General features: G+C 41.7%; 1 protein-coding gene across 4 annotated transcripts in view; it reads right to left on the bottom strand.

Moving 5' to 3' along the window:
- The window catches only part of UTRN (utrophin), a 406,557-nt gene that overhangs the window by 89,169 nt on the left and 305,263 nt on the right, over positions 1–12,125 (bottom strand). For all 4 annotated transcript variants that reach the window (XM_060753499.2, XM_060753500.2, XM_060753501.2 and 1 more), the window contains 2 exons: positions 11,920–11,998; positions 4,921–4,981 (listed from right to left, as the gene is read on the bottom strand). In XM_060753499.2, coding sequence (XP_060609482.2) covers positions 4,921–4,981; positions 11,920–11,998 — 140 coding nt within the window. The remainder of the gene's footprint in view (positions 1–4,920; positions 4,982–11,919; positions 11,999–12,125) is intronic.

A 12,125-nucleotide genomic window follows, 5' to 3' on the forward strand; every position in this document is an offset into this window, starting at 1 on the left:
ATGCTCTGGTCGCTCATTGGAATAGTGAGCTGACTAGGGCAATAGACACGATCGCTCCGGAGCGCCCCCTCCTAAGCAACCGAGCTAAACCATCTCCTTGGTTCACTGAGGAGTTCGTGGCGAGGAAGCGAATGAAGAGGTGGCTAGAGAGCGTGTGGCGGAAAGAGCCTAACGAGTCAAACTGAACACACCTATGCCTTTACTTAAGGGCATATGGTGTGGCAATAGAGGCTGCTCAAAATTCCTTCTATTCAGCCAATATTGCGTCCGCAAAGAACCGTCCGGCAGAGCTGTTTCGAGTAGTCAGAGGGTTGTTGAACCCCACCTCAAGTGGCTCCCCTGACAACTCGGCAGTGCGCTGTGAAGCATTTGCTCAGTACTTTGCGGACAAAGTCGCTTTGATCCGTTCGGGCTTTGACACCATATTAACGGCAGTCTCTGAGGATGTAACACGAGCACCTGCTTGTCCAATTTTGATGGCTTCGTTTCAATCTGTTCAACTCGAGGATGTCAACAGGATTCTTGGGGAGGCGAGACCAACCACATGCATCCTAGACCCCTGCCCATCCTGGCTGGTAAAGGAAGCCAGAGGGGGTTTGGCATAGTGGGTAAAGGTGGTGGTTAATGCCTCCCTTCGAGAAGGCATCATTCCAGCCAGCTTAAAACAAGCTGTTATAAAACCGCTGTTGAAAAAGCCATCACTGGACCCCACTCAATTCGTCAACTATCGGCCAGTTTCCAATCTCCCCTATTTGGGCAAAATTTTGGAACATGTGGTGGCCTCGCAACTCCAGGAGTTCCTGGTAGACACGGATTATCTAGATCCTGCACAGTCTGGTTTTAGGCCGGGTACCGAGACAGCCTTGGTCGCCTTAGTAGATGATCTTCGCCGGGAACTGGACAGGGGGAGTGTGTCCCTGTTGGTTCTGCTGGACCTCTCTTCAGCCTTCAATACCGTCGATCACTGGGACATCTCGCGAAAATGGGCCTTGGGGGTACTGCATTGCAGTGGCTCCAGTCCTTTCTCGAGGGGCGCTCCCAGAAGGTGTTATTAGGGGACACCTGCTCGACTCCGCGGCCGTTGTACTGTGGGGTCCCGCAGGGCTCTGTACTGTCCCCTATGTTGTTCAACATATACATGAAGCTGTTGGGAGAGATCATCCGGAGTTTCGGGGTACGGTGTCACCTGTACGCAGATGATGTCCAACTCTGTCACTCCTTTCCACCTGCTACTAAGGAGGCTGTTGAAGTCCTGAACCGGTGCTTGGCCGCTGTAACAGACTGGATGAGGGACAACAGATTGAAACTAAATCCAGACAAGACAGAGGTACTCCTGGTCAGTTGAAAGGCCGAACAGAGCATAGGGTTACAGCCTGTGCTTGACGGGGTTACACTCCTCCTGAAGGTGCAGGTTCGCAGCTTGGGAGTGACCCTGGACTCATCACTGAGCCTGGAACCCCAGGTCTCGACGGTGGTCAGGGGAGCTTTTGCACAATTAAAACTTGTGCACCACACTCCCGCACCTTGGGAAATCTGACTTGGCCACAGTAGTCCACGCTCTGGTTACATCCCGTTTAGACTACTGCAATGCTCTCTATGTGGGGTTGCCTCTGAAGACTGCCCGGAAACTTCAATCAGTCCAACGTGCGGCAGCCAGATTGCTAACAGGAGCGGGGTACAGAGACCATACGACCGCTCTGCTACGCCAGCTCCACTGGCTGCCAATCAGCTTCCGTGAACAATTCAAAGTGCTGGTTCTGACCTATAAAGCCCTAAACGGCTCTGGCCCAGTTTACCTGTCCAAACGGATTCTCCCCTATGAACCATCAAGGCTACTAAGATCTTCCGGGGGGGGGGGCTGCTCTCGGTCCCACCACCCTCGCAATCACGGTTGGTGGGGACAAGAGACAGGGCCTTCTTGGTGGTGGCTCCCCGGCTTTGGAACTCCCTCCCACTAGAGGTCAGATCTGCCCCCTCCCTCCTGACATTCAGGAAATTACTAAAAACCTGGCTCTGGAATGTGGCATTCGAGGACTGAACCTAGAACCTTTCCCTGTGATGAATTATGATGAACTGTGATTACGAGCATGACTATGACTATGACTGGATTGACGATTTGGCTTAGGAAACTGTAATGATGATGTTTTTACTGTACTGTATTGTACTATTTTAATATGTAATGATTTGCACTTGTTGTTCTTTTATATGATTGTACTTTATATATGCTGTAAACTGACCTGAGTCCCTCGTCGAGGTTGAGAAGGCCGGTATAGAAAACCTCTAAATAAATAAATAAATAAATGTGATTTGCTGAAGGGTACCGGGGGGGGGGGGGTCCATTACTGAATAGAGAATCAAACCCAGAATTCTAATCCAACATTCAGATCACTTCACCATACTAGCTTTTATGAAATATCTAATACAAATGAATTGTTTTAAAAGAATACTTCAAATATTTATTCTCTGTCATCATTATCACTGATCCCACATAATTTTTTTCTCAGTTTGCTACTACAATATGAAACACACTAAAATGGGAAGAAGTTACAAGCTTAGGACAAAATTGTATTCAGCAGGTAATATTTTGGTAGCCGTTCCAGTGGTTTTTCAGGTGAGGAGGGCAAAAAAAGTTGTGCTTACATGGTGAACCAGCCTTTAGCCCACTTGTTGAGCAGCAGACCCTGCTTTCCTAGTGGATAAGTAGATGTATCTTACATAAGCATGTAGAAATAACCAACAGAGAAGCAGACACAGAAGAATTCCATTACTATAATTCCCCCTTTCTACAGGACAAAGCTCATAAAGTTAGACTGGCATAATGGCCCTAATAGATTTCAGGTCTTATTTGCACAAGAATAGCTGCACTATTATTTTACTTTCTCATTCAAAACAGAAATATTCCATGCAAAGTAGGCTGAATAAACCTGAGAACATACATTTGCAAAGACCATAACATCTGACCTCACATAGGTACCATTCTAAGTGGAACAAGAAAGTTTCTGTTTCTACAGTCATAACTGCTAAAATAAGGTACTTCACTTATGAAAACATGACCAAGGGAAGTTATGTACTGTACTTCTAAATATAGTTGGTCATCCACATCCACAGATTCTGCATTATAGAGTCAACTAATCACAACTGGAGAATACTTTTTAAAAAATCAAAAAGCAAACTTTGATGTTGTTATGTGTTAAGCCCTAAGCATACTCTACTGCACCTCCCACAATTGCACAGATTATCAAGCTCTCTCCAGCAGTTGAATGGACTTGTTCATCATTTTATACAAAGGATACAATTTTACCAATTCATTGTATATTATTAGATTTAAGCATCCACTGATTTTGATATCCACTGATGGTCCTAGAACCAAGCCCCACTTTAAGTACACATCAGACTGGGAATAATTTTCTCCATTTGGAGTCCATTCATATGGAAGTATATTAAACGTTTAAACAAGTCTGGCACAAAAGGGGTGAGGTAAGAGAAATACATTTTATGCAGTGTAAATCATAGTGTATTTCACTTCAGAAATACCTTTGAGTTATCACATGAAATGTAGATACCAGTAGTTGAGAACATGGCTTGCATAATTTATCACTATCAAGTTAATTAAAATATATGCAGAAGAATCAATCTGTAAATAAAAGGATGACTTTTTGCTTGGGCAAACTACTTGAACTTTATTAATGCTAGTCAATAAAATAATGAAGAAATGAAAATTAAAGTGGTAGGATAATTAGCAGAATATTCTACCCATTAGGAATAGTTTTCCAGTACATGCCTACAAAAAGATGGTAAGAAACTGCCTCCCTGCCCCCCACTTCCATTCTCCCACCAAATATTTTGCAATAACAACATTTAAATCTCAAAGCAAAAAAGGTACATAATACAAGCAATATGCCAAACAGCTCTTCATAACTGTACTGATCATTTATAGCAATCAATTACTTTTGCCTCTCAAAACTGGAAGGTTGTCCAAGTGGTTCAATTAATTGTTAAGCTCCCACTAACTTCAATTGAAAAATCTATGTATTCACATATTTTCCGTTTCAAATTAATAGGATTTGAAATGTTTAACCCATATAGTTGATAATAAAATTTATTGCACAATACCTCTAGAGATATTTTAAGATATCATGCATTCTTATAGTAACTTTAAGTACTTCTAAAATTTAGTAATTTTGAATAAAATGTGCAAAAAGTATGTTTGTCCATATATATATATATATATATATATATATATATATATATATATATATATGCGCATACACACACACACACATGCTTAAGTATCCCAAAGGGAAAAATATTAGCACAAAGGATGGTAGTGGTCTGTTACCATTAAGAAATGCAATATAAGGGAATCTCCAAATTGCATTTCATGCAGACTTTGAGAATGTTAAATATCATGGATATTTCATAATACAGGTTCTTTCTAGGCAAGTTATAACATCTCTTTAATTTCATGCACAAGGAACATTATTAACTTAATGGTGCTGCTAATACAATTGTGTATGAATTTGTAATTTTGCATGAGAATTTTTTCCACATACTTTAAAAAATGTATGTCCCATAAGTACTGTAATAATGTTTATCAAAACATGTGTACGAAATCAGCTGGTAAGCTGGACATGGGTGCATTTATATTATAGGCTTAATGCAGTTTGACACCACTTTAACTGCCATGGCTGATGCTATGGCATCACAGGAGCAGATGTTTGGTGGGGTATCAGCACTCTTTGGCATACAAGACTAAAGGCATTATATATTTATTATTATTATATTTACATGTACATAACAACATAGCACAGGCCCCCTGGTGGCAACGGCACACAAAAATCACTTAAAGCTTAATGGATTGTTCAAAACTATTGTGAATTTCTTCAAATGTAATTATAACAAGAACAAGAGTGAACTTACTTGATGTAGTATGGAACTTTGTTATGTGATACTGATCTCTGCCACGGTAGTTCAACAGAATCTACAGGGAAGAAACCACAAGTCATAATCATGAAGGAGGAGAGGAATATCTGACTTTACAGGTAGATTTGTTTTATAAATGGTACTGAATATAGGTAGTTCTTCAGGATCTGGGAATCTGAAAGGCCCCTTCATCCCAAATGAGACTGCTCTGGCCTTGGATAGAGAGAAGAATAGAGTTTTGTGTGCAGGTGTGTGTGTGTGTGTTTTGGCTGTACTTAATTTCCTCCCTCAATGCCATCCCCTTTCCTTGTTTGTCTTGTCTTTTTAGATTCTAAGCCTGAGGGTAGGAAACTTGTTTTCTTTTCATTCTTTTTCTTGTACCGTGATGGTGCTATATAAATAAGTGATGACTATGCAAGTGATGGTATTTTGAGGAAGGCAGACAAAACCTGATACCTCTGAACAACCCATTTTACCAGTACTTTAATTACTTCATGACTGCTGCTACAGAGATTTCTCTTTCCCACTCTCCTGTCACCAATACTATACCAGTGTGGTATAACAACATGATCCTGGTAGTAATCACCACTACTGACCCTGATCTTCCACATCTGCAAAAACTTTTCAGGTGGCCATCAATGCCAAGAGCAACTGCTTCTGTAGAAGGGGATCATTCCAAGGACTCAAGATCTATTTCCCACCAAGCTTGGAAGAGGATTCTGCTTAGTCTTAAACCATTAATTTACATTATTTAGCAAATGGCTGCATACCATTTGGATAGTTTTCAGGAGTCACAGGTTTTGTGATGGCATATAAACTTCTGACCTTTTTTATTTTTAAAAAGGTGATGTGTTTTTATTTTTTCAGTTTTATTTATTTTGCCAAATAATTACATTTGCTCAGTTTCTGAGTTCCTCAATAGCATTGCTGAAAACTGCTCAGTCTACAGAATAGTGTATTTAAAAAAAAATTAAATAACCAGGCTGCTGAACATCTGAACTTCCTGCCTACCAAGTCTAATACTGACAATTGATGTGAGCCAAATGACACTTAGATAATGGGTAGCACCTAGATCTATACAAACACATATATTTGATATACTATAAAATATTATGTGGATCTTTTGTGCATGAGCAATAATTCTTCCTCCTCCACTTGTGTGTCCTAATGAAGATTTAGTGTCACATCTGCATCTGAACGAGCCACTATAATTAATGTTAATTAATTCTAAAGTTCCTTCTAATTAATTCTAAAGTTCCTTCGCAGACAAAGTCGCTTTGATCCGCTCTGGACTGGATACCATATTAACGGCAGTATCTGAGGATGTAACACGAGCATCTGCTTGTCCGGTTTTGATGGATTCATTTCAATTGGTTCAATCCGAGGATGTGGACAAGGTGCTTGGAGGAATGAGAGCTACCACATGCATCCTAGACCCCTGCCCATCCTGGCTTCTGAAGGAGGCCAGAGGGGGATTGGCCGAGTGGGTGAAGGTGGTGGTTAATGCCTCCCTTCGGGAGGGCAAAATTCCAGCCAGCTTAAAGCAAGCTGTGATAAAACCGCTGTTGAAGAAACCATCACTGGACCCCACTCAATTCGTCAACTATCAGCCTGTTTCCAATCTCCCCTTTTTGGGCAAAGTCATGGAATGTGTGGTGGCCTCACAACTCCAGGCATTCTTGGTAGACACGGATTATCTGAATCCGGCACAGTCTGGCTTTAGGCCGGGGCATGGTACCGAGACAGCTTTGGTCGCCTTAGTGGATGATCTGCGTCGGGAGCTCGACAGGGGGAGTGTGTCCCTGTTGGTGCTGCTGGACCTCTCACTGGCCTTCGATACCGTCGACCACGGTATCCTTCTGGGACGCCTCGCGGGGATGGGTCTTGGAGGTACTGTTCTGCAGTGGCTCCACTCATTCCTCGAGGGTCGGTCTCAGAAGGTGTTACTGGGAGACTCCTGTTCAACCCCACAACCTTTGTCTTGTGGGGTTCCTCAGGGTTCAATACTGTCTCCCATGTTGTTTAACATCTACATGAAGCCGCTGGGCGAGATCATCCGGAGTTTCGGAGTGCGATGTCATCTGTACGCAGATGATGTTCAACTCTGTCACTCCTTTCCACCTGCTACTAAGGAGGCTGTCGAGGTCCTGAACCGGTGCTTGGCCGCTGTGACGGTCTGGATGGGGGCGAACAAATTGAAATTGAATCCAGACAAGACAGAGGTACTCCTGGTTAGTCGCAAGGCCGAACAGGGTATAGGGTTACAGCCTGTGTTAGACGGGGTAGCACTCCCCCTGAAGACGCAGGTTCGCAGTTTGGGTGTGATCCTGGACTCATCGCTGAGCCTGGAACCCCAGGTTTCGGCGGTGACCAGGGGAGCATTCGCACAGTTAAAACTTGTGCGCCAACTGCGACCGTACCTTGGGAAGTCTGACTTGGCCACGGTAGTCCACGCTCTGGTTACATCCCGTCTTGACTACTGCAACGCTCTCTACGTGGGGTTGCCTTTGAAGACAGCCCGGAAGCTCCAATTAGTCCAACGGGCGGCAGCCATGATTTTAACAGGAGCGGGGCGCAGGGAGCATACAACTCCTCTGCTGCACCAGCTCCACTGGCTGCCGATCTGCTACCGGGCTCAATTCAAAGTGCTGGCGTTGGCCTTTAAAGCCCTAAACGGTTCTGGCCCAACTTATCTATCCGAACGTATCTCAACCTATCAGCCCACCAGGACCCTAAGATCTTCTGGGGAGTCCCTGCTCTCTATCCTGCCGGCTTCACAAGTGCGGCTGGCGGGAACGAGAGACAGGGCCTTTTCTGTGGTGGCCCCTCGGCTTTGGAACACCCTCCCCATAGAGGTACGATCAGCCTCCTCACTGATGGTGTTTCGGAATAGATTGAAGACATGGATGTTTAAACAAGCATTCGGTTAATCCGTTGCAACGAATTTTGATGACTAAAGGATTGGTAATCATGGACGATGAATTTTGGATTGCGATTCCAGTTACGAGATGCATGGGATTATTATTGGTGGCCCAATAATTTGTATTGTATATGTGTTTTATGCTTTTAAACTGAATACTGTTTTTTAAGTGTTGTAAACCGCAATGAGTCGCCAACTTAGGCTGAGATATTAGCGGTATACAAGCGCATAAATAAATAAATAAATAAATAAATTAGCATTTGAAAGCTTGCTTCAAATTTTAAGTTAGAAAGAGGAACTTCGGTTAATTAATATTTCCTTTCCTCTATATTTCTCTTATATATAATCAAGCATCAGTCAGCTGACATCAACTAGGCTACTAGGATATGAAGCTACTTCAATAACACTTGTTTTAGTGTCTCACATTAGAGTCTTCTCCTCAGAAGTACCATTGAGCTCAATGGTGTCTACTCCCAGATAGCAGGACTGGTGAATGTAGAACTACTGAGTTTAAAGAGGCTTTTCAAACTATTAAGTGCTTCATACTCTGGGGGAATCGAGGTGGATTGTCACTGATGTCAGCCTAACCATTAATCACTATCCATAGCTGGCAGTGTGACAAACTGGGTAATAAAGGAAGTTAACAAAACAAAACAAAACACTAGGGGATGTGGAAACAAAGATCTCTTAATTTTTTCCATCTCCTTACTCCTAAACCACAGCAGGACAGCTGAATCTGCAGGAATACTTTCACTCCCAAAGCTATATACAACAGGTGCAAGTTTTCAAACTAGCATGACAGAGACTTTGTTTGTTGTGAGAAAAGAGGTCATCAGTCATTGCTTTCCATGAGTCTGAATCATCTAGGCAGTGTTTCTCAAACTGTGCTCCTCCAGGTGTTTTGAACTTCAGTTCCCAGAAATCCCAGCCAGTTTACCAACAGTTAGGAATTATGGGAGTTGAAATCCAAAACACCTGGATGCATAGAGTTTGAGAAACACTGATCTAGGGACTAATCCAGATTGCAGCTTTTGACTTGTTTCAATAATATAAGGGATCCAATTGGAAAATATTTTATCATGAAAAACCCATGATGAGACAATCCACAATGCAACTAGAGTACACTCACAGGTTAAGGTGCTCAACTAGTTGTTGGGATAGAACTGAGGACAACAACGAGTAGCATTATGACTAATAATGTAATTGGACTGAAGCCAAAAGAACATCTAGCTGTTGATGTGTGCAAAGATGAAAGAAAAGACTGAAGCTACACAACAATATAATAATATGGAATGTGAGGAGCATGAATCAGAGGAAACTAGAAATAGTAAAACAAGAAATTGAATGCATAAACATTGAAATATTTAGGTTGGCACATTTTGAGTCAGATAATTACACACTTTTTTTTACTCAGGAACTGAAAGACTAAGAATAAATGGGGTAGCATGAATAGTGAGGAAAGGTTAGCAATCAAAGCAATCAAAGGAGCACATAACACAGAAGCAAAAGATGGAGGAGCTCTATTTTCCATGCAAAAACAAGATCAGAAGCAGATTTTGGAGTACACAATGAACTGCTAATATAAAAAATTGAGTAAGGCTAAAGTAGAACACTAAACTAATCACAGTGCCAAATTACAACCTGGAAAATATTTCTATAGAATTTAAAGTTAATGCAAAAATTAGATTTGGACCATAAAGCATAGTTATCTGCAAGCCAGAGGGATTTTAGACTGAAGCCCCTGTCAGAGAATGATGCAAAATGACATTATTTGCAGCCAAAAAGAAAGAGAAGCCTTAATGGATGCCAAATGAAATTCTTCAAGCAGTTAAGGACATATGAGAAGCACTAGTACAAGGTGACAGAAAGAATCCCTGCTGCCGCTAACCTCCCACCCATAGCCATTGAATGCACATTCACACACAACAGCCACAAGTTTCAGGAGAGGGAGCACCAAGAATCGTCACCACCATGAACCCCCTGCCTGAGGCAGTATCAAAGACAGTGTCCAGCTGAGAAAGAAGGGAAGATGTTCCTCTCTCTGTATGAGCCTTGTGACCTTCCCAGCTATCTTATGAGGCTCCCTTACTCTGTTGTGCCTCCACAGGTACCTCTGCCACAGGAGAAAAAGGCAAAGATCGTGGGCCAACAGAACTAGACTGAGGGAGACCACAGTGGTAAGAGTGACCTGTCTCCCTTCCTCACACATGAGAGAGCCCTAAAACCTTCATGGTTTATCCACTTTCATTGGGGTCTTGCACCTCCAATCATTGCAAAGGTATGTATGGTTGGACAACTGTGTATATTGCTAAGGTAGTATTCCCTGGAAATTAGAATTTTGTATTGCTGCTTGATAAATTTGAGGTAATGTCTGATCAAAAAGACCAGACCAGACTGATGGATGGATGGAAGGAAGGAAGGAAAGGAGGGAAAGAATTGTATACCTTGACAAATTGATTGAGACAGCAAACAAACTTCAATAATTATTCCATTACATCTTTGAACTGTCATTTCCTAATGGCTCTGCCTCATAGGATATTATATGAATGACTATCAAGCTGCTCTGTATTTCCATTGGTACAGGTTATTAGCAATGCAGGTACTGGCTGAAATCCTAGAAATACTTGGCACCTGTTCACTACAGAAGTGTATCACACGACTACAGACACCATGGAGCTATTTTATTTGCTATTCTTTCTTCATTAAATTTATTTATTAAACTATTTTGATCCTGCCCATTACTGTTAGATCTCAGAGCACCGATCAAAGAAAATACATCCCAGAAAATGAAACAATAACACAATTTAACAATAAACCAATTTAAAGAGCATATTAAATAGGCTACCAAGTTAAAACAGCAGAAAAGGCTACAATAGTTAAAACCAATGTACATTTTTAAAAGGAGGTATGGGATATAAAGACTTTACAAAAAGCAATATGTTAACTTAGCATTTAAAATAAACAAACATTGGTGGCAATTAATTCTGTCAGAAGGAAATCCCCTAAAGAAGATGTCAAAAGCAAGTATGCCTTCTACCACCTCCCTGTGTGATGTACTGTTTCCACTAGTCAAACATGGAGGACCCCTCTTGCAGATTTCAGTTTTGGGCAGGTGAAAGTATCAAAGGTAAAGTATTCAAGTATTTGAACATTACTGCCAGCCAGTTCTGTGAATTCAAGTGGGAAGCAAACTAGTAGTAGCCAGTTCACAACTTAATACCAGAAGCATACTTTGTCTTGGAGAATAGAAGTCTGAGAGGGGACATGATAGTCGTGTTTAAATATTTGAAAGAATGTTTGTTTTCTAGTGCTCTGGAGACTGGGACACAGAGCAATGGATTCAAATTGCAAGAAAAAAGATTCCACTTAGATATTAGGAAAAGCTTCTTGATGGTAAGAGATGTTTGGCAGTGGAACAAGATTTTAGGATTTGCTGGAGTTTGCTTTTCTGGAGGTTTTTAACCAGAGGCTGGATGGCCATCTAATGAGGGTGCTTTGTTTATGTGTTCTTGCATGGCAAGGGGTTGGATTGGATGGCCCTTGGGGTCTCCTCAAACTTTGTGATTCTATGATACTCCTGTCAACAATCTGCTGTATTTTGAAACAAGTCTGTCTTCTGAGTCATCTTCAAGGGCAGCCTCACACAAAATACATTGCAGTAGACTAACTGTGAAGTTACTAGTTGCTTGCACTATTGTGGCTGTTACCCTGCCTAAGTGTAAGAGTTGGAATTGGCACCAAGGGCACCATAGTCTATTTGGGCCTTCAATGAAAATGACAGATCAAGAAGTACTGTACTCTCAGGTTACACATCTTCTCTTTTGGAGGAATGCAACCATATCCAGAACAGGTTCACATGTGTGTGTGCACAGATACACTAAAGTATCTATTTGCTCTAGACAAATATGCACTATCCAACCTGAATGTCTGATCCTGATCGTAATACATTTTTGAACATACTGTGTGAAACAACAGGGTGGCAGGAATAAATTAGCCAGACAAGTTCTCAAAAACATTCGTTAACTGTAGTCAGTATAAAGCTGTAGTAAAAAACAACATGCTCTATTATCACTTACTGGAAAGAAAATTCTGAGATGGAGGCCCACAATCCCAGTGTGCTTCCTGTAGTAGTTTAAGGCGATCCTCTACAGATATCTGTGTGTACAAATATATAGAAGAAAAAGTTAAAATACTCTGAGATGTTTACACAAACCAGCCATTCTAATGGCCAATAATACAAACAATGTTTTACAATCATTGCTAGCAAACAGACTTTAGACAT

The sequence above is a fragment of the Anolis sagrei genome, chromosome 1, assembly GCF_037176765.1.
Source record: "Anolis sagrei isolate rAnoSag1 chromosome 1, rAnoSag1.mat, whole genome shotgun sequence".
Classification (NCBI taxonomy): Eukaryota; Metazoa; Chordata; class Lepidosauria; order Squamata; family Dactyloidae; genus Anolis; species Anolis sagrei.